Source organism: Micromesistius poutassou (genome assembly GCF_964030765.1).
Source record: "Micromesistius poutassou genome assembly, chromosome: 21".
NCBI lineage: Eukaryota > Metazoa > Chordata > Actinopteri > Gadiformes > Gadidae > Micromesistius > Micromesistius poutassou.
The window spans coordinates 5,699,168-5,721,939 of NC_140291.1; the positions used below are offsets into that span (position 1 = coordinate 5,699,168).

At 46.3% G+C, this 22,772-nt stretch overlaps 2 protein-coding genes across 2 annotated transcripts; one reads left to right on the plus strand and one right to left on the minus strand.

The window, feature by feature from the left end:
* Positions 1–1,243: 1,243 nt before the first annotated feature.
* On the minus strand, positions 1,244–8,057 carry rangap1b (Ran GTPase activating protein 1b). Its single transcript, XM_084485240.1, has 16 exons — positions 7,984–8,057; positions 7,479–7,597; positions 7,053–7,180; positions 6,852–6,911; positions 6,458–6,637; positions 6,099–6,233; positions 5,581–5,739; positions 5,121–5,234; positions 4,934–5,033; positions 4,480–4,564; positions 4,080–4,269; positions 3,899–3,982; positions 3,491–3,593; positions 3,300–3,388; positions 2,667–2,788; positions 1,244–2,303 (listed from the first exon to the last, which is right to left on the minus strand). The coding sequence occupies exons 2-16, from the start codon at positions 7,588–7,590 to the stop codon at positions 2,219–2,221; spliced, it is 1,746 nt and encodes a 581-aa protein (XP_084341366.1). The 5' UTR covers positions 7,591–7,597; positions 7,984–8,057; the 3' UTR covers positions 1,244–2,218.
* Positions 8,058–8,785: 728 nt separating this feature from the next.
* zc3h7bb (zinc finger CCCH-type containing 7Bb) lies at positions 8,786–21,300 on the plus strand. Its single transcript, XM_084485258.1, has 21 exons — positions 8,786–8,963; positions 9,684–9,745; positions 9,837–9,873; positions 10,257–10,454; positions 10,933–11,091; positions 11,667–11,807; positions 11,900–11,942; positions 12,244–12,488; positions 12,966–13,242; positions 13,702–13,760; positions 14,219–14,318; positions 14,933–15,094; positions 15,881–16,086; positions 16,621–16,721; positions 17,864–18,045; positions 18,509–18,588; positions 18,741–19,009; positions 19,362–19,467; positions 19,754–19,862; positions 20,245–20,378; positions 20,646–21,300. Exons 2-21 carry the CDS (start codon positions 9,687–9,689, stop codon positions 20,679–20,681), a joined length of 2,703 nt encoding a protein of 900 aa, XP_084341384.1. The 5' UTR covers positions 8,786–8,963; positions 9,684–9,686; the 3' UTR covers positions 20,682–21,300.
* Positions 21,301–22,772: the final 1,472 nt, after the last annotated feature.

The following is a 22,772-nucleotide window of genomic DNA, read 5'->3' on the forward strand; positions in this document are numbered from 1 at the left end:
CATTCCAGTGCCGCATTAACAAACCTAATCCGAGAAAATCCTTTTTTCCACAATTGATTTATTAAAACGGAATAGCCTAATATATAACAAAACATCACCAATGCATGCTAATGAATTACGAGGATGGCAATTTACTTTTAACGGATTTATATGAATAATAAGGGTAGCTTAGTTGTCTGTATGAGACAAATCCACAAGTGCACACCAACAACCTTGAACTAACATCACAGACATAGCCAACCTGAATACAAGAAAACGTCCGAGGTATAACTCTTAAATGATCGATGAAAAGTTTCACTCCAAAAAAGGTCCCTCTCCCTCTTGAAGGCAGACCCCTGGGCGTTGAGAGGAAAAGTGGAAGAAACTAGAGACGGTGGAATTTTGTGGGGCAAAAAGTCCTGTGTGGATGTCCCTGAGGACATCAACACTTTATACCGTGTACTCATACTGGCGCGCTGGCTGCGCACAAAGACGCAGTGTTTTGGTGTCGGACACCATCCAGGCGCCTGGCTTCAGAGAGTCTCCTCATGTAAATAAACGTGTCCGGCGATGGTGAATACACGAGTGTTTGGCTGTTTCGTTTGCCTTTAACCTGCTACGATTACCTTCGCTGCATATTTAGGTCCTATGCGATACACTTTGAATCGTGTGCGTAAATGGGCAGCGAAATGAAAACAGCAAATGAGAACAGAATTCGATTGTCCATCTTTACGCATCTCATCACAACCAAAAACATTAATCCTTACAAACATTAAATTATGATTAAAGTAGGCCTACCCTTCTTTTCTTTCCGTGTGCACGGGTTTATTGCGTGTACCAGTCTTTCTGTGGGTTATTCCACTCCTGTCCTTCTGCCACTGACAGTATTCTCTCACGGTATCCTTTCGCCACTCGGCTGGTCGTCCCCTGTCCGCCCCTCATCCAAAACAAACTCAGTTTATCCCTTCATTCATTCCAACCGATCCGTGTCTTTGCTTTCACTTCTGGAGTTCCCGGAGCGCGTATAGTTGTCGTAGCTCTCCAAAGATAACTTGGACAAAAAAAATTTGTTTATCAGGTATATGAGCCCAAAGATAATTTTTAAACACACTGATAAAATAAATCTACGATAAAAAGTGCTCTTGACCTTTAAGTGTTATAAAATGATATATTTTTCCAAAGATCATGAATAACAAATTACACAAATAAAAATAAGCCTTTTCATATACTAACATTGACAATGTTCACACGCCACATGGATCAATGGTAGTCTGCCTTTAATATTTGTCAAGTTACAACGTAAACATTACACTCCATGTTGTGACCCTTTTCTCCTCAATATCTCCAAACACAAGACATACAAATCATTGAGAGGTAACGTGGTGAAGGACAGCAAAGAGGATAGAAAAATGCACCTAACTGAGCGCTTTGCTCCATACATTTTCCCATGTATGTGTTGTGAGGCTATTGCCCGTCATGACAAAGTTGTACACATTTGGTTGAGTTGTCCGCCGGTGTCTGGGGGCATTTCAGTGTTAAGACTGTGTACAGTGGCTGGACCATGTGCACGCATACCGTAGATTCAGGTCCATAAAGGGGTGAGTGGTGGGGTAGGGGTGTGTGGTGGGGTGTGTGTGTGTGGTGGGGGTGGGAGATTGAGAATGCTCATGCATGCAGTCCATTCCTGCTCACAGTCTGATGCACACAGAACACTCTGAACTGGATCAACCCCCCCTGCCCCCCCATACAACCATAGCCCTGATGACTGTGACTGAATACAGATATGAACAGTCTTTCCCTTTCTGTCTTTGTGAGCTTAGCCCCCTGACTGACGATTGGATGCAGTTAGCGGGATCAAACAAACACCAATTGACGAAGCAACAATGTGAAGACACAAGTGTGATCGAGACGATTCTGGACATGGACGGCTTTCAGATTGTCAGAACAAACCGCTCTAAGAGAGGGCGACTGGCAGTGAAGGCACAGTTAACATTACAAGCTTCTGTGTCTTTTACATTTCTTCCCATCTTCTTCCTTTATATAAAAAAATAGAGGCTGTATGAACATTTACAAAACAAAACACAAACCAGGAAGAGTGATATCCTGAAATTTAAAAAAAAAAAACGAACAAATGTTTGTTCTGACTTTTTTTGCTCAAGTATGAAGACTCTTAGATCTTAGTCGTCACAAGAAATTGTCCTTCAGTCGATGTGTGTGTGTGTGTGTGTGTGTGTGTGTCTCAGTGGTCTGCGCTGCATCTCCTCTTCAGCGCGGCCTGCAGGCCCTCCAGGGCACTGCTGCATGATTTCAGAGCCTTGCCGTTCCTTCAGACACACACAGAACACACATGTCAGCGTGGCTCCACCTCTGTACGATTATCACATTCAATATTAAGCAAATAGATTTTTATCTTGCCATAAAGCATGCAACAATGGGCTTACAATATAAACAGTAGATAATAGTACAATATTAAAAAGATAAAAGATGAAACACCAATGCCTTCAAATCTCAAAAAATGGGAGTGAGAAAATGAGAAAGTAAATGAGTAAAAGGTAGATATATTATATTATTTGTATAGCCCTGAATCCCAGTTATAGTCTCCTAGGGCTTCACAGGCCACATGTAATGACAGCCCCTCACCCTCGCCCCCTAAAGGAACAGAGAAATAAAACAGTGAACGACCTCACCTTGAGAGGACCGTGTGCAGCAGCAGGGCGTGGTGCTGCTGGAAGTAGGGCTGCTGGACGGCATGGGTCAGACAGGACAGCTGGGCAGACACCACCGGTACCCTCTTCACCTTCCCCTCACCCTGGAACACACGCTGCAACCTTCAACCCTCTCTCTTCACCACTACCAGCCATGGACACTCTCTCTCCACCACTACCAGCCATGGACACTCTCTCTCCACCAATCTACCAGTCATGGACCCTCTCTCTCCACCAAACTACCAGTCATGGACCCTCTCTCTCCAACACACTAGCAGCCAGAACTCAGGATGTAGTGGAGAATACAATGATAAACATGATGATCATAAAAGGATGAATGCAAATGTGACCACAAATGGGAACGTCTGCATTATTCATAGTGAATCCAAGTCGCTCTTGCAAAAATAAAATAAAAGGGAATTCATAATAAAAAATTATGAAATAATAAATGAAGAAATATTGAATATACATATTATATTTTAAACCATATTAAAATCTAAAGAAGGGGGAGGAGCTGATTAAAAGGATCAGGGGGAGAAGGTGTGGTCTGATCTCTCCACTCATCATGCATGTATAGACACAGTGTCGGTCTGTCCCCATTACACGGCAGACTACCTTGAGCAGTCCCATGTGGACCAGCAGGGTGGAGAGGAAGCAGTGGGACTGAAGCAGCGAGGCGGACAACATGGTCTTCAGCACGGCGTCTGTAGGAGGAGACCAGAGACGGAGAGGGGGGCTTCAGCAAGGAAAACAAGGGCTGCAGTTACCAACGCTGACATTATCCAATAAGTCCCCAATTCATTTACCGACGGCCTCCAGCAGGGCCTCCCCGGACTCTGCCTCCTCCTTGTACGAGGCGGAGATCTTCAGGAGAACGTCTGCTGCCCTCTCGGGGTCATCGGCGTCCACCTGGTCCAAAGGAGATACAGAAATGACAGTGAGGTGGAGAGATGTCCAGCGGTGTAAAGGATGAAACACAGGGTATGCTAACATTTATGCACTTTGAGGTTTGGGGACGGGAGCTCTATTTGCGGTGGGGCCCATCGAGAAGGTTTTGGGCTCACAATTATTTTCTGACCTGGAAATGGACCATGAAAAAAGCTTGCCGAAACACCAGGGAACCAATACGGCTAATATGGAGTATCACATCGTTATACATTCGTCATTATTCAAAGTAAGAGCAGTTTGGTGGGATCTTTAAATGGGGACCCCACCTGGTGCTCTAGGCTGGAACTCTTGTCTTCAAGGTCCAGCTCCTTCTCTGAAGATGGGCTGCAGAGGTATGATGCTATCTTTGTCTAGAGGATGAATAGATTCACACAATCAGTTATGTAAAAAGTACATAACATTTTAAGTAAGAGTCGTTAATATATTTGTTTTGATTAATTTCCTTACTGAGCTCTGAAGTTTGCTACTGGGAGAGTTCCCATTACAGTTCACTCCATTTTCCCTGCTGTGCTCCTCTTCCTCATCCAGATGCTCCTTCTCCTCATCTTCGTCAGTCTCATTGTCATCTTCATCATCCTCATTGTCATCATCGTCATCTTCATTGTCATCATCGTCATCTGGTTCTCCTTCATCATCGCTGCAGTTGGGATGATTATACAAAAATTAAACACTTTACAAATGGTGAATAACACATACTGGATGGGAAATGCTGATACAAAAAAATCTGAGACCACAACAGAATGGGACCAATCAAAGCTGCACAGCTAAACCTTCCAACTACCCGTGTCTGTGATTGGACAAAGAAAGAAAGAACTGGTGTGGTTCTTTAGCCTATCACGTGGGTTACCTGAGTGATGCCAACATGTCCGCTCTGTCCATGTCCTCCATGGCTTCTCGCAGCGCATCGCATCCCTCCTCTCCAAGACAGTTCCCTGGTGAGACAGACACACATCATATCATATCATCATCATCACATACTAGTTAGTCAATCATACCCAACAGATTGATATCTGTAGAGTTTAAGAGCGGATGCGAGTTCATTTTAGTGGCATAGGTTTTGTTTCCATTTGGATTGCTCAACCACTGGACGCAATGTAACAACATTGTTGTTACATTGGAGTTTTAAAACATATACCATACTTTGTACTGTACAGTTTTACAACCCACTACAGATTTCAGTGTTTTCCTGTTCAAGCTTAGAATATTATTACCATTGTAATTAAGCAGCTCATAACAGTCCCAGTTATACTGTATTTAATCAAAAACAGGTTTTATATTGAATACACTATCCGAGTGTTTACCGTTGAGATCCACCTTCTCCATCTGGGGCTTGTTCAGCACCGCCTGGGCCACCAGCAGAGCTGCAGGCTCGGTGATCTCTCCGTAGGACAGATTCAGCTCCTGCAGACCCGGCAACGCGTGTTACAACAACCCCTCCATGATGACATACAGCACATAACAACAGACAGAGTGAAAGGGTAGAGTGACCTTGAGAACGGGCAGCCCCTCTCTCAGGACGGCGGACAGGGCCACGGCTCCCTCCGTGCGGACCAGACAGTCGCCGAAGTTGATCACCTGGATATTCTTCAGGTGCCTCAGAGCCTGGGAAAACAACATGGTGATCAGCCATTACACACAAAAACAGCTGCTGAAACACTTTCTGATACATGCCACACCTGATGTGGACCTATTCTCTTGTAATAGGCTCCAATCTTTTCTGCTGATTTAAACCCCAATCAAAGCCAAATCAAAACAAATTATTGGGCCAATATTGACATCTGGGTTAATGGAAAGCCACCCATTATGCAAACAACATTGTCTTTACTGAACAGGTGCTAGCTAGTATTAACTAAAGCAAAGCTAGCCAGCTACTCCCAAACAGCTCTTGGCTCCTTGAGTGTGGGCGCCCCCTAGTGGTCGGTGGAGGGATGCAAGGCCTGCTCCCTACCTGTGCCATGGCCAGAGCCCCTCTCTTGGTGAAGGTGTTGTCGTTGAGGTTGAGCACGCGGAGGTGGGGGTTGTGCTGCATGGCCGAGGCCAGGGCTCTGATGCCAGGGTGGTTGATTCCGTTCTGGGGCACGTGCACCTCCTCCAGGCTGCCCATCAGCTACAGGGAAGAGACGGGGAGAAGATTACAGTGGAGAACAGGACTGGTCCATAAGGTTGAGAGGTTGTGTCGTGGTGACACATTCCCAATTGTAACTTTCTCTCCCCTATTTTGAAGTGTTCTTTTGATATTTAATCCCATTATCATTAATATAAAATGAAGATGATAGTAATGTGTTTCTTTCCTGTTTTCACAAATGTGCAATAGAGTATGTTTTGCACATAGTTTCTATAATAGAAACGATGCATGTGCATCTAGACTATGTGAATGTTAACAAGGTCTGACTTGTGCTCAATGCATGTTACAAGTATAAGAAGAGACACATACAACACCTACAAAAGGTACACTTTGCTTTGTACCTTAAAGGCCTGAGCCAGGGCAGTGGCTCCTTCGTTCTCCAGGCGATTCCTCCCAGCGATAAACACTCTGAGTCTGAGTGGCGTGCCCAGGGCTGAAGAACGTCTGTGGCACTCAGTCAGAGCCTCTGCCAGGATCTACAGACACAACCACACACAAGGCACGGGTCACTTCCTGTTTCTCACAGCTATCGCTTGTCTTTGACAAGTCTGGATTCTATGGCCGGTATCATCTAGCACAGCAGAAAACAATATTTTGTAATAAATGTGCACTTTTACCACTGTAGCCGTCACTTTTTTATTTGAATATGGTTGAACTGAGGAGTGTCTTGTAAACCCATCCACATGCCCCTCCAGCTCACCTTGCCCCCTCCGATGCCCATGCCGCAGTTGTTGAGGCGGAGCACCTTCAGCGAGTGGCAGGAGGGGCTCATCAGGAGCTGCTCGATGCCCTTCACTCCGTCCGGCCCGAAGGCGTTGTCGCTCAGGTCCAGTTCTGAGAGCCGGGCCCCTGCACTCATGATCGCACTGCCCAGGGACCGCTGGCGAACAATGAACACAGTTATGTGCAGAAAGATTAAATAACAAAACTTTTGACTGAATCTTTATGCAAATGATATTTGGATCTTCAATGTTGAATGAACGTAAGTCGCTTAGGACAAAAGCGTCCGCTAAATAAATATAATATATATATAATGATGATATCTGGCAGTGATGTATACAGAGGCATAGGCCGAGTCAGCAGGAAAAGTTCACCAGCGCTGTTGGGATCTCTGCACGCAGCCTTCCAGTAAACATATCGCTCCAATGGCATTTCTGACAAAGCAACAAAAAAAAAAGAAAAAAAGCCAAAAGTAAGATTAAACAAAGTGGGGGAAGGTATAGAAAAGGGGCTTTAGGTGGTTGGTACTGCTACTGACAGACTATTGTGAGATCAAGGATTAGAGGGTAGTGCACCTGAAGTTGGTCTTTGTCTTCAAGGGCTTTGGCGATGGCTTGTGCCGCCTCCACTCCAATGGTGTTCCCCTCCAAACGCAAAGCTCGCAGTCCCTGGTACTGAGCGATCTCTGCCACCAAGCCTGCCACTGAAAACCAGAAATACAACTCACCCTTAAGCCTTGAACATACACAGGATGCTTTTGTTGGTGAGTCATTGTTTTGCATACCCTGCAAGAGAAATGCTGTGGAAAGTTTCAAACACAAAAAATGTCCCACTCCCACCACATAGACAAATCCTTTAACGATGTATTACTAAACAATGACCAAAAAAAATCACCATCGTCATTGCGATGATACGTCAAGATGTACCGGCCCCATACACAAACGCCATCAACACTAGATGTGTGAACACTATGAAATGTTGAGCACGGCACCATGTCCCACCTGACTCTGCGTGGTCGAGCTTCAGTCCTCGGCCTTGGTAGCTCAATTCTCCATCCCCGACGTGGGTCCTGGAGAGCGCATCAGCCAACTGTCCGATATCATCTGCAGCCATGACGTTTCTGTGGAATGATTTCGGACAGAGATGGTGAGAAGAGGACGTCCTCACAGGACCGGAAGGTAGACAAATAGGCGCCAATGAAAAGGGAATAACACAGTAACGTAACTGTGGATGTAATTGATATAAATTAGGTGTAAAGGATTACCGATTGTAAATACGCCGCTATTATCAAGTATTAGGTTAAATGGCATACCAACAACAGAAGGCAAAAGCTAGTTAGCCTAACATGAACAGCCATTGAGGGACAAGTGCTAGCTAACGTTAACCTCACAACGCAACATGTGACTGTTGGCATTAAAAGTTATTATTCATAACTTTTTCCGAATACGTCAAACCGTAAAATACATGTTATAACTCTTAGCAATCATGGCAATTATATAACTTTACCACAAATTATTAAAATCTTGTTGATGTGAACACGGAGGTCGGTCGTTTCGCTTTCCAGAAGGCGCGCCGGTTGCTACAGACTCACTGCGTGACGTCACTTAATTTCTTCTACGACCGCTTTCGCTACCGACGTTCGGCCGTACCCGGCTATCATCGCCGCACAACGGGACGGAATGCAGTGGTGTAATATCTCCTTGAAATGAAAACAATAATTGCATTTGTGGCAATTAATCTGTTTCATCCATTTTACTTTGTTCATACTTGTATTAGAAGTTCATGTTTGAGTTATTTTCAACTTCACAAAAACAAGAAGGGCTTTGGAGGTGGGTCTGGGTCAACAACCGATGCAATACAGACAAATAAAAATAAACATAACACACAATATAAAAATAAGTCAAACATAAAGGCAAAGTTAAACATAAAATCTAATGTGATAATTTGTATAAACGAATTCCCCACAGCCATCAATATGGAATAGCGTTGTATTGATTGGATCAGATTCATTAATAAATAATGGCGCAAATAATACCAATGGGTGTGACTGAAGATCGAAGGGAATTTATTGACATTTAGTATGTTACATCCGCATTTGCCACTAAATCCTCAAGCATGGACCTATAAAGTCCTCAAGGTATCATGAAATACAATAATCACACACCAGAGTTCGACAGATTACATTCCCTGGCTTTTGGCGCCCCCCAGCGTCCGTTTTTGTACACTGCAAGGAAACTTGAGATGTTTGGCTAAAGAGCTGCACTAGCTAGTAGGTACCGAACTGGCTAACGATAGTCTGCTAATAGTGCCCACTATCCTTGTAGCTAGAGTAGTTCAAACTCATGATCTGTCCACATATCAATGCTAGGGACAGCAAACTTACAAATATGCGTCTGGTTAATGTTTGAAATCGGGCTGAATGTGTTTCGAGTGCCATCATTGTCGTTCCGTGAAGCATTCTTGGATTTGAAAACGCAAACTACTCGGTAAGTTCATAACGTTAAGAGAGTTGGTAGGGGGATTCGCGGCCTCTGTCTACTTCCCGGGACGGTGTAGCCGAGTTAGCTCGCCTGTGACAAGACCTTGCTCCTCCTGTCCTGATATCTATCCTTTATTTTGAGACCACGGTCACAGAGCGTCCACCCTGCAACCCCAGTCACCACAGCACCAACCGGTTGCCATTACAGTTGGTAAACGGCGGTGTACGGGGCTTTTCCAGACAGCTAGCGGCAGGGGCGTTAGCTAGCCCCCAACTAATCCCGACCAGGCTAGGCGCCTCCTGCCCGACGGTCAACTCGTTTCCGGAGAAGTATATTTCACCATCCGCAGGGTTGTTGAAACCATAGCTACCTGGGCATGGGCGCTAGCCGTACCCAGTCCGAATATGAAAACGAATGTTTAGTTGTGTTGTGGGCTATGACTTACGGATCATGCTTTGGTATTCACGTCACATGATACTAATGTCACTGAGAATACTAAATCTACTGTCGAGCATGATCCAGGATTCACTTGGACGAATATGAATTTATTGAAGTTTAGAACTGTTTTGGTTTACCAAAGCCTTCTGGGTCACTTGAGGTCGTTGTATTCGTCGTAGGCCTAATGTGTAGGCTTTTCAGCGCCAGTGCAAAAATAAGCACCGTTTTTTTTGACAACATGCATTGTTGGCTTCATTCGTCTTCATTCATGTAAACTTGTCCCCTAAGGCCATGGACCCTGAGAGACAGAAACGAAGGGAGGAGATTCAGAAAGCGATGGGCTTCATACAGTAAGGATATGCAGAAAGACTCAGTTTACCATACAGATGTATTTACATATAAATCAATATAAAACGATACCTTTTTTATTTTTGTTCAAAGGTCTTCACTGCCCTTTCCTGAACCAGAAAGCTACGAGGTATCACACTCCTTCTCTTTTCGTTCATGTATTTACAGTCCTTCTCACTGATAATCATTATGAAATGTATCTTAAACAACACGTCCATCCTTATCATTCTTGCATATTCTTTTCCTTTTGTCTTGGCTCTCTCTACTTGGCTGATGTACAAATCTAGGATTGCCAATAATCTTGTGCGTTTCTATTCTCATTTCGGCAGCTTTACTCTTTATTTCACGTCCCCTTCCCCGCTAAAGTACTCTTACATCTGTTTCCGATGTTCTTGTTTTTATTCTGTAAACAACGCCCCCTCTCCACATCTACTCCCACAAACACCTTCCAACCTCAAATCTAAACTCATTAACGCCATTAAATCTCACCCACCCATACCCTCTCTCTCCCAGACTTTTCTGACCCAGCTGGTGTGCAACTTGCTGGATGAGGGCAACACAGTGTTCCGCGACAGCGAGTGGAACCAGGCGGTCCAGCACTACGGGGAGGGCATCAGTGTAGCGCGGTACGCCCAGGCCGAGGCGCTGGTCATTCCCCCCGAACTGCTGGAGAGCCTCTACGTTAACCGGGCCTCCGCGCATTACCACATGGTGAGGCCCTTGAGATCTGCTTGAGTGATGGCTTCCAGTGTAGGACACTAAAGTTTAACCTTGACTGATACTGATAGATTTGCGGTGCCAACAGACCCTTCAGAAGGGCTTAACAAAAGTTCGAGCATCATCATTATACAGAACATCAGAAGAGTAAGAGTAGAGGATAATCCTATGGATGTTTTGGTGTTCCGCGTGAGGAAATTTAGTAGTTATGATAGATTGCTTTTGTAACAGGCTCTGTTAATTCTTAGGTTATTTTTTTCTCATTTTGATCAAAATTTTCATGGTAACATAAAGTATTTTCTCTTTGTCGTCACCTCATGACTCATTTTCCCTTCTCTCTTTCTTTCTCTGTCCTGTCTCTCTCTTTCTCTCTCTCTCTCTCTGTTGGCTCCTGGTCTCTCCTGGTTTTGCCTCTCGGTTTCTCTGTTCTCTCTCTCTCTCTGTTCTGTCTCTATCTGTCCCTGTCTCTCAGAGGGACTATGAGCGGGGTGTTCAGGACTGTGACAGCGCGCTGTGCGTTTGCGAGGGCAGCCGCCGGACCCTGTACCGTAAGGCCCTGTGTCTGAGAGAGCTCGGGAGGCTCCGAGAGGCCTACGAATGCGGCACCAAATGCCTGCTCACCGCCCCGCACGTATGTTACGCTGCCAGCACTGGAAACACACCACATCTTGTTCACTTTAATCTATTTTATACTGGGCTTCGGGCTTAATGTTCTTAGATGGAGCAGAAGGTGACATTCCACTCCCATGTATATCAATCTGCCCCGCTTTGCCACAGAAGTGCATTGCTGAGCACAACAAGTTTTTTCCCCGGAATGGGGTCTATTCTTGCCGCCTCCTCCTGGTGTCTTTTGTCAGATAATCAATATTCATTTCCTAGAGGATTAAGTCTACAAAGGATTTCATATGCCATCGGTTGGACAACAAGGGCCCCACTGAGTGTGTGGAGGGCTGAAGGTTAACTTGTCATTGCACCATGAAAATATCCATGAATATATTCCCCTCCCATTTCTCATCTAGATGCGTTCCGTGCTTAATGCGCTTCTGTCTTTTGATGATTTCCCATACCGTAGATCACAAAGTACAGGCTGAAAAGGTGTACATTGCATCGTGTGTCATGAGGTTTATTGCTACCAAAACCGAGATTGGATTGCTATTTTATTTTAAGTTCAGCATTAACTCAAGCTCTCTCTCTGGGGCCCCCCAGGACCGGCAGGTGAGCGAGCTGGCCCAGGAGTTGGCCAGCAAGCTGGGTCTGAAGGGCCGCAAGGCCTACATCAGCTCCCAGGGAGATTCCCCTCCACCGGGAGGGGAGGGCCATGGGGAGGGCCCCCCGCCCACAGGAGAGGTAGGCACTGTTGCATCATCAGGGTGGGAAGAAGTGGTTGATTGTTAAAAGTCATGGGTTTCCCTCACGTTTATCTGTTGCTTCCTCACTAGACTTCCTCTAATGGCCTTGAGTCTTTGACGGACATGGGACCAGGTAAGGCAAGCTTATAGGATATCAATCTTTGACGTAGTCCAATCCTTTTCATGATGCTGCAATTTGAACTGCCTGTTCTCTAATTCTCTTGCGCATCCTTCCTTCTTTCTGGATTTTTATTTCTGTGTCTCCTCCCTGTCTCTGTCTCTCTCCCTCCCCTATTTTTTCCCCCCTCCCCTGTTTCTCTCTCTCTCTCTCTCTCTCTCTCTCTCTCTCTCTCTCTCTCTCTCTCTCTTTCTCTCTCTCTCTCTCTCTTCCTCCCTGTCTCTCTTCCTCCCCTGTCTCCCGCTTCCCGTCTCAGAGGATCTCTCCAGCGCACAGTGCATCCCTGCCCCACTAGCCACGCCCATCCCGGTCAGCGACGACCCGGCGACCCCCGACGAGACGCCGTGCGCCGACCTATCAGAGAGCCCCAGCAGCCAGGGCCTGCCCCCCATGCCGTACTCTGTGCCCGTGTCGGAGCACATGGACGAGTGCAGCAACAGCAGCGTCATCAACGACGAGCTGGACAGCCTGCTGGACTGCAACCCCAAGAAGATGAGTGAGGTGGGACACCCAACGTCACATGTATCGCGTTGTACCCATGTGTTACGCAAGGGTTGAGGTTAACCTTGTCTCATGTCGACTCAGAGGGAGGTCTGCTAGAGTTAGATGCAAAACAAGGGCTTATCGTGCTTGATTGGTGTAAGGTGTAGCGGCCAGGGTGTTGGCTCCCAGCTTAAAGGTACTGGGTTTGAGCCCCAAAGACCTGCCTGTCAACCCTTTAGGCATCTTTGAGCAAGACGCCCAGCCCCTACCTGCCCCTACCTGCTCATTAATGACATTACTGAAAAGTGGATGGAAATCTGTGTCAACGGATATGTGTCAAAATGTAGTAGAGTCCTGTGTTTGTAATCTAGAACAGATTGAAGACATAATTAATTGTATGTCCTTATTTTGTCAATTCAATGCATCTCTTTTCGCTGTCCTCATCCATCCTGTCTATCGCAGCAACACTAAAAGTGACTGCCTTTATTTTCCCAGAGCCCAGTACAGGGGGCCATCCCCACCAACCTCCCCAACACGGCGGTGGCCCTGCGGCCGCCCTACTCCCCAGGCCTGCCGGCCCCGTCCCCCCAGCTGCCCCCGGCCTACTTCTCCTCCTCCGTCAGCCAGGTGTCGTCCCTGGAGCCCTACCCGCCGCTGGCCCAGCGGGACCAGGGCTCCACCCACGCACAGGACGCCCTGGGGGGGGCCTACTCCCCGGGGGACACGGACCCGTCCGGGGGCCTGGACTCCCTGTCAGAGTACACTCTGCCCGGTGAGAGGGGCAGGAACTGGTCGGTCCGAGATCCTTGTCGATCTCCCACCTATGCTAAACACACACATTCCTATACATTGTCTGTCCTTAGGTAAAGACCTTTTACGTAGGCTAAAGTGGACTGGTAGTAATGACACTTGATTATACTCCCACTAAAGGAGGATAAAGGTGTGATTATGCTGTGACACACGCTCATGAATGTCAGCTGCACTTGGAAATTAAAGCTTTTATTGCAGCCACTCTTGAAATTGCAGCCTCTCCAATATGGATTTGCTTTGATTGTTCTGTGCCTCACAGCTGCTTTGGATGAAAGTGTCTCGAATGTGCTAAAGTTAGAGCATTCGCTCGCACACCGCCATAACTACGCTTGCATTCTGTCTCGCTTCTGCCCTGGGACGCTGCTGTCTAGTGTGAATATGCGGATTGTCTGACCATATTTTGTATTTTTGTGGTTTTCAGGCGGACGCTTATCACACAGTTTCATCCCTGGGATCCGCAACCATAATGCTGCAAATATGGTGAGTAGTTGACACACAGTAACAAGTCTTAATCATATTTATAAATGAGGTTCAGATACCTCAAGTCAGAATTGCTATAATGGGGTGCCTTGGTAATACCTTGGTCTGTTTTGAAGGTTTCTTCTTTCAAAAGAAGAGACATGTTTTAGGTGTGTTACATACACTTTTAGCACTCATGTCATTTTCTCACCTGTATCTATCATAGGGTGAACTGTATGCAGGTTTTCATTTCATCAAATGTCTGTCTATTCCAGCTGAGTGCATGTATTAGCGGGTGTCACGCTACGAGTGAAACACGGCGTTCTTAAATCTCACCCTAATACGGCTCCTGCTGATCAGGGACCCGCTTTACAGCACCCTCCCACGGAGTAGACTAGCAGGTGGAGAGGTCTTCATCACAGATGTAACCTGCCCGCCCATGGAGCGCTAATCCTTCTGTTTTTCTCTCACTCTTCCAGAACGGTCAAGGTGGCACCAACCTCTCCATGCTCTCCCGAAACCCCCTGGCTGCCACCCACGAGTTCCGCCAGGCCTGCCACGCCTGCTACAGCCGCATAGGTCTGTGTGCCACCCCCCCCCCTCCCTCGCCTTGTGTAGCCCCCCCTTGCAGAGCCCTGCCATCTGTCAGCCAGGGCCCCCTCATTCAAATCAGACTGAACCCATGAGAAAAAATATCGATCCATCTATCTAATATTAAATTGAAATATCTATTTAGATTGAATATTTTTGGATATTGTTTTTGTGGTTTGTATGAAATCCCGTGTTAATGTTAAAGGTGACATATTATACCACCAGGTGTGAGTGTGATTAGCTGTTACAAGACGTTTTGAAAATCTGCCTCTTCTGACATCACAGAATGTGATGTCAGATGTGTGATGGATAGATCAGCCTACCCAGTGGACTGTAGCAAACATTGCTCATCTATTCGTCATACATCTAGTCGGACACACCCACTTGTGAAATTCCCACTGGATTCAAGAATGTATGCTTCCAAAGTATTTTAAGACTGTCGGCTAAAGCCATCCACCAAATGGAATACATGTACAGCTATATTTATCATCCTCATTTTGTATGCTCTGTCATCAGAACAGCGGCTGTACCGTTCCCCCTTGTGCAATGTCTAGGCTGTACCCAGGCCCAGCTCACTAGTGTCGTCTCCCCCCCCCCCCCAGGTCCACGTGTGATGGACTACCAGTATCAGCCCGAGGCCGCCCACCGCTGCAAGAGGGACGTCCTACTGTGCCGTCTGAAGAACGGCGACGACCCCACCTGGAAGAGGGTCCGCCCCCGGCCCGCGCGGAACAACTTCCTGGGGGCGTTTGTCCTTTGTAAAGGTGAGGCTGCACCACCCTGCTGATCGGGTGTATGAATGCTATCTGGTGGTAACCTGCCTCCAGCTTCCATGACACACTGCTATATTGACAATGAATGCTTACTCGCCCGAATGGCCCCATTCCACGTTTGTGAAGCAGTAGTTGTTGTGGATACATGGATGCACTGCATGCCACATGGTGTTATGCTGGGGACACGCTACAGGATAATTAGTTGTGTTCATTTTGTGCCCGATTTCCCCTTCGGCTCTCAACAGACAACGCCTGATTTGTTGATGGTTTTACCGATGTTTTTGTCAGATTATCCTGTGGTGTGGGGTATGTTATATGTATGTTAAGTGTTGTTGTTTTTTACCACTCTGGGCTTCAGCGATTAGACCAATTTCGATGATCCGATATCCTGTAGTGTGGTATTAGCCCCAAGGACTCTAGTTAGTCTCTAGTTGGTTAATTCGAGAAAGCTATATATATCCCAGTTGCTAATTGATATAAATGTCTCTAACTTTGACTATAATCCACTTATATATGGAATCTGCATCAACATAAGTCACAGCATCTCATCAAGTCCTAACTACATTAGTTAGTATACTAACACCCATAATGCAATTCTGCAGCAAGCTCCTACAGATCCTCTGACAAACAGACATGACAATAACCAGTCAGCCACCCTGGTCCCCAACACACCATCCACCCAGCACTGCTTCCCACCAGTCATTAAGCCTCACACTTCTCCTTATTCTCTCACCTACTCCCCGCGCCCCCCCCCCCCCCCCCCACACACACACACAGAGGTACAGGAGCGGCAGGAGTGTCAGTACGGGGAGAACTGCACATTTGCGTACTGCCAGGAGGAGATCGACGTGTGGACCCAGGAGAGGAAGGGCGCCCTGAGCCGCGAGCTGCTCTTCGACCCGCTGGGCAGCACCGAGCGGCGGGCGCTCAGCGTGACCCGGCTGCTGCAGCTCCACATGGGCATGTTCATGTTCCTCTGTGAGGTCAGTCCGGAGCCCTGCCGCACTGGTTCACAGTGTGTGTTTCCGTGTGCAGAGTAGCGCTTTGTGTAGGCAACACAGTATTCTTCCGATTGAGGGTTGCTGACACAAACGAGACGTTTCTTCTGTCTTTTAATGAGGGCACCGTTTTTGGGGCAGTTAGTATTTTCTGTATAGGGCTTTCCACATCAGATTGCATCATGGGATTTTTTGTTGGCAGTACGCTGCCCTATTGATCTGGGGTCTTGGGGTCTTGGTCATTGTTGAGTGAGTAATCATCAAATTATTTGTCATTATGGGTAGATTTTGTTATGTTAGAAACTGCCACAGGGGTTCTCATGCAAGACGTGCTTTTGATTAGCTATAGTTAAGCTATATTTACAAAGATTTCACAGCACTACAACTCTCCCGCGGGATCTCCAAATGGCAGCGTTCCGCCAACCAAAAATCCCATGAGGCGCTCTGATGTACAAGCCCTATTGAATACATGGGAGTATAACTGGGTTAGTGTGTTTATTGTCTGTTTGTCTCCCACAGGAATGTTTTGACAGCAAACCTCGGATAATCAGCAAGCGAAGCAAGGAGAACCTAGCAGTCTGCTCCAACCTCACCGCCAGACACCCCTTCGACGACAACAAGTGAGTCCAGGCTCTGCCGGGGTCTTCTCCACACCCATTGGTTTAGCCGAGTGGCATCTAAAGAAAAAAATCTGTTGAAGTAGATTGTATACATACAGCCCTTAATCACTAGCCTGAAATAGCGCTGCTCGATTATGGAAAAAATCATAATCACGATTATTTTTGAGTTTGAAAACATTTATTCAGCATTTCTCTCCAAAAAAACACTTTGTAACTGAGAACTTTGAAATGTCCCCTTAAAAAATATTTTCAAATAGAAAATGTTCAAATCGAAAACAATGTACAAAAATGGATCCAGCTGTTCTATTTCTTTAAACAATTAATTTAATAATAATAATAATTTGTTTTGAGTTTGTTTGACCAAAACATAGAAATCACGATCAAAATTTGATTAATCGCACAGCCTGACATTCCCAGATCAATTCGCAAATGCGTATTTGTGTGGAACCTAGGGCTGCATGATTAATCGTATCAAAAATGCGATCTCTGTTCATAACACATAACCCCCCCCCCCCCCAAGCACTCTCCCTCAACAAATGACAACGCAGTGTTACACCACATTCAAACCGGGGGAAATAAACCCAGAGAGCGAGTGAGACACCGGTGAATGACAGACAAAGGTATTTCTGTGAAGGGGTGGCGCATAAGCTTGTCTTCACTAGGCTATTAGGTTGAGCATTGAATCCATCTTGTCTTTTCAGCGGTGTGACTGTTGTTCGAAATTGCATATGTATGTGCAAATTCCGCACAATTTAAAGAAGCATGCCTACCTCTCTCATGGTCTTACGCACAGAAAATACAGAAAAATACTTCAAAGGTTGTGTAAGGTTGTGAGAGACATTGAAGTTGAAGTTGGTTTTATGTTCGGTGTCAGATTGATGAGTGCAATAAACATTTTTATTGGATAGAGCTACCAACAATTATAGCAAGGAAATGTGTTACACATCAGCGGCAGCCATCTCTTTCTTTCTTTTTTTTTAAAGGGTTCACGAAACTCCCATAGGGCACTTCTTTGTCTATCATCGTGTCAAACCCGCCCCGGTCATATTAAATGCTTGTGTTTGGCCTGAGCCAGGTCAGGTCTGCTGGAAAGTACAGATGCATATGCTAGAGCGAATGTCTCATGAGGTGCTCATCTCCAGGTGCCTGGTGCACGTGGTGCGGTCGGCCAACGTGCGTTACAGCAAGGTGCGCCCGCTGCACCCGCTGTGCCAGTTCGACGTGTGCCGCCACGAGGTGCGCTACGGCTGCCAGCGCGAGGACAGCTGCTCCTTCGCCCACTCCGTCATCGAGCTCAAGTGCTGGGTGCTCCAGCAGGACACGGGTAGGGCCGCCTCTCCGTCTCCCTGCTGGCCACCCTATGGCCATGCTACCATGGCCTGTAGCCTGTGAGGGCATGTCCGACACAGGAAGGGCATTTTTATGGATCATTTTTAATATTTTGGTCTACATCATTAAAGTCGCCATTTGTACGATTTAGCCCCTCCCGGTTCGAAGGTGGTTATAGGATGTGATTTTATTGATAACATTAATGAAATGCCTTTTGATCAGCATTGACTACACATGTGTCCAGGTTATTTTAAGCTACGAGCTAGTCGAAATGTGTGCGACTCTAAATATACACCCATAAAGCAAGTCTGAGGCTTGTCATTAAAGGAGGATGTAGGAAACGTCATTGAAACGCTGCAGAGTGCCTGCGACATTGAAAACAGGCTTTTACAGAAGCCTTTAACAGAGGTGTATGTGAAACTCTAACCCATTCCAATGTGCACGTGTTAATACGCCAGGTATCACCCATGAAGAGATGGTGCAGGAGTCCAAGAGACACTGGCATCGGCTGGAGCAGAATGCCCAGAAGCAGCAGAAGGTACTCCTCCCAGCTTCTAGACGGTCTTGTTGAATGTGGGTGATTTCAGGCTGAGCAATTTGTGAATGAAGTAAAGACTGAGGTTATACTGAGATTTACCCTTGAGTGTCTCTTTGACCCTCTCTCTCTCTCTTACTCTCTCACTCTCTCAGCCCATGCACATCCCTCACCATGGCAACCACATGGGCTCTGGTGGCGGAGGTGGGATGGGGGGCGGCGGCTGCGGTGGAGGAGACTGCATGGGCAGCGGTGTGAGCTCCATGGGTGGGATGGGGGGCGTGTCTGGAATTGGGGCTGGTCCCGGGAGGGGGCGGGGTCTGAACCTGAAGATGAAGTTTGTGTGTGGCCAGTGCTGGAGAGACGGACAGGTCAACGAGCCAGACAAGAACCTCAAGTACTGCACGGCCAAAGCTCGGCACAGGTAAGCCCCGCCTCTTACGAGCATGAGACCTAACCGAGCGGTTCTATAGGGCTATAGTGGTAGACATCAGACGCAGCGATGTCAGGACTTCATGTGCCCTTTCAGTGCGGTTCTTTAGAGCTGAAGTATTGTAATATCAGACTCTGTGATGTCAGGACTACTCCATATGAAAATGAAACAAATGGAGTAAACGTTTGAGCTCAGGTCTATTTTGGATACCTCTTTACAGTGAAACCATGTGCAGACTTTAAGAGTCAATCACCACAGCACCTCATGATGATCAAGTGAGGCTGACTGAAGGTAGTCATGGCCCCAGTGAGGGTAAACAATGACGTTGATTGTCCCCTTGCAGCTGGACTAAGGAGCGCCGGGTTCTGCTGGTGAAATCCTTTGAGAAGAAGAAATGGGTTGTGGTTCGACCATTGCCCTTCTCTCGCACCTACCCACAGCAGTATGACGTAAGACCCTGCTCTGATGGGCTTCCTCACGCTCTTTCTCCATTTACTGTTTCAACGGTGCTCCTCTGATGTTTAACTGTAACCCTTTGGTACAAGGTTAGTACATCATAAAGTGTTGTATCATGTTGCTCTGGTTAAAGTTGTTAAGGAGTCATAGTAGTAGTAGTCACACCTTAGTCTTAAGCGGTCAATGTGCTTTTCACAGAAGGGAAAACCACCTACAGTTAAACAATCGATGTATTGGCTAATGGCAGTGTGTGTGTGTGTGTGTGTGTGTCCCACCCAGATGTGTGTCCATGTGATGAAGCAGAAGAAGTGCCATTATATTGGAAACTGCTCGTTTGCCCACAGTCTGGAGGAGAGGGATGTGTGGACGTACATGAAGAACAACAGCTGTAAGCCCCCCCCAGTCTCCGCCAATCACACCTGCTTGTGTCTCAAAGCAGATGTGACTCCAGGCACCCCAAAGGGACACCACCATTATGGCAAATGTTAATTTCTGGTTGGCTACAGAATTGTGTCAAATGATGTCGCTTGGCCTGTTTGTATGTGCTAGGTTACTTGGTTACCGTTTAGAATTTCAGGGGGAATCAATAAAATGTTCCCCAGTACATTTGACCAGAGACAGAGTGGTTTGTTAAGTTGCTAGAACCCACTGTTTAATGGTGTAGTTAAGCATGCGTGATTCTATCACTGACCCAATAGTGTACGGTTTGTTTCCATGACACCATGATTTTGGTTCCTTTGATGGTAATGTTCCCTTGTATCCGTCTCCAGTGAGGGACATGCAGCAGATGTACGACATGTGGCTGCAGCTGACCAATCAGAGCAGGCGCACGGACGGCCCCCTCCTTACTCCACCCCCAGAGGAAAAGCAAGTCACCATGACAGCAGATTATTCGGAAGGCATGGTGAGCAGGCGCTAGGGTTACTGAAGGCAACAAACGCTTCGATTCCTGAGCAGACTCTCTCTCTCTCTCTCTTTTTCTCTTTCTGTCACTATTAATGTGTCCTTCATTGACAAAGAGCAACTCCACACATCGCTAAGTGTGTGTGTGTGTGTGTGTGTGTGTGTGTGTGTGTGTGTGTGTGTGTGTGTGTGTGTGTGTGTGTGTGTGTGTGTGTGTGTGTGTGTGTGTGTGTGTGTGTGTGTGTGTGTGTGTGTGTGTGTGTTCCAGGGAGGACAGCGGCTGTCTGAGGGAGATGACCTCTAATGGGTCGAGGGACGTATGCTGAGAAGAGGATATGAGAGAGAGAGACAGGCCTGCTGCTACACCAGCTACTACAGAACAGACTGTAAACAATGACGGCGCCTATCGTCTGAATGGGAAAGTAAACAAATGACCCCCCCAAACATCCCCAAATCACTTGCCCTGGAGACGTCTAGGGGCATGCTGACCTCTTGGCATGCACACACGTACATACAAACACACGCCACATGCACCCATTCACAGAGAAAGCAACTGTTTACCCTGTTCTATTTTTCATTGTTTTTTGCAATGCTACAGTCTTTCTCACACACACACACAAACATGTAAATGCTTTTAACACCATGGAGAGCAGAGGCCCAAATTTAACACAACAAACAACAATTATTTTGGGAACACCCCCAGCACTCAGAACTGGTCAATTTGCCGTTGGATTAGCAAAGATAATCAGAAGACAGAGGGAAGCGCTGGCCGTTTTTGTGCTGTTGTTCCACAATGATTTGGAAATCTATATATTTAAGAGTCATATTATTTCGCTAAAAACGGAAGGAAAGAAAAGCTAAAACTTAAGCTTCCAGCTTTTCACGGCAGCCCAGCTGCTACAAACATGCTATGCCATCACAAAAAAACTAACTAAGACCCCCCCCCCCCCCCCCCCCCCGCCACACTCCCTCTTTCTGCTGTGGCAAATCAAAGATGGGGCACAAAATGGATTCCTGGGGTGATGTATTTAATTCAGTTATTTTCTTTTGTTTGTTTTTTTGCCTTTCTTTCCTGGGGGAGTCGCACTCCCCTGTTATCTAGTCTGCCATATTGGCAGAGTGCTATGAATGTAACGCCTGCAAGGGCCTTTTTTTTCTTTTCTTTTTTTTTTAAAGGAATCGAGGAGAATTCTCATTTCCAAAATATAAAACGAACAACAACGCTATATAATAGTTGTGGAATGTATGTAGACATACATAAGTACATTGACCTTATTACAAATCTCCTCCTCATATTTATGCATCAGTTCCCCTCCCCTACCTGACCCCCCCTTGGTCCCATCTCTTACCTGGGGTGAGGGAGTATAAGCCCCACCTTCGCACGCCTCCTGAAGCCCGGGTGAGACGATGAGCAGAAACGTCTCTTCCTGTGGGCTTCTTATAGCGGAGCGGAGAAAAAAGACAGAAGGACTTCTTACTTCTTAAATGTGTTGCAAAACCCCAGGGAACAACTTCGACCCAAGACGTTACTTAATTTCCGGCCACTTTTGAAGGGTTACGATGAGTTCCTTGGTGGTTTTTAGGGGCAATGGCGACAGAAAGGAAATCAGCCTTTCTTTCAAATACGTTTTTTAAAAGGAAAGTCACACACCACCCCAACCCGGGAACCGATATATATCAGACAAGATGACAGATGCTGGTATTATAATACGGACCTAGTCCGGGTCGTGTTCTGCTAGCTTTCACCCTGTACACGCACTGTTAGCATCCTATGTGCAGTACATGTCCTGCTAGCACCCTATGTTCAGCACAAGGCATGTTGGCGCGCTACGGTCAGTACATGTCCACGAAGAAATAACAACCCCACCTTGAAAAACGAATGTTAAAGAGATTAGGACGATTTAAAGACTATATTTTTGTAGGCTGAATTGTACCGAAGATTATATGGCAGAACTAGGAGCTTGGTGCCGCTGTGATCTGTTCAGCTGGGTTCGGTATTTCACACACACAAAATGTGCTTCTTTAGCCTTTTGGTCAAGTTTGTTACTGATCATCCCTACTAGAAATCCCCAGCCAAGACTTTCAAAATAAAAGTCTAAATCCGTAGCTTGGGACATGAAACATATTAGCACCATATTATGTGCCTAATAAAAACAGTGCACACACACACACACACAAGTAAACACACATGCACACCACATGCATACCACATGCACACAGAGATAATGGGTGAACTATTGCCATCTTACCTTTAATGTGGTCCAAGATGTCATAAGATATGTCTATACTCAAATATACTATATTACACATAATATGATACATATTTACTGATATTGTTATACTACTAATAATAATTGATAACTTAGCGGTTAAGCTTAATTAAATATATAATCTG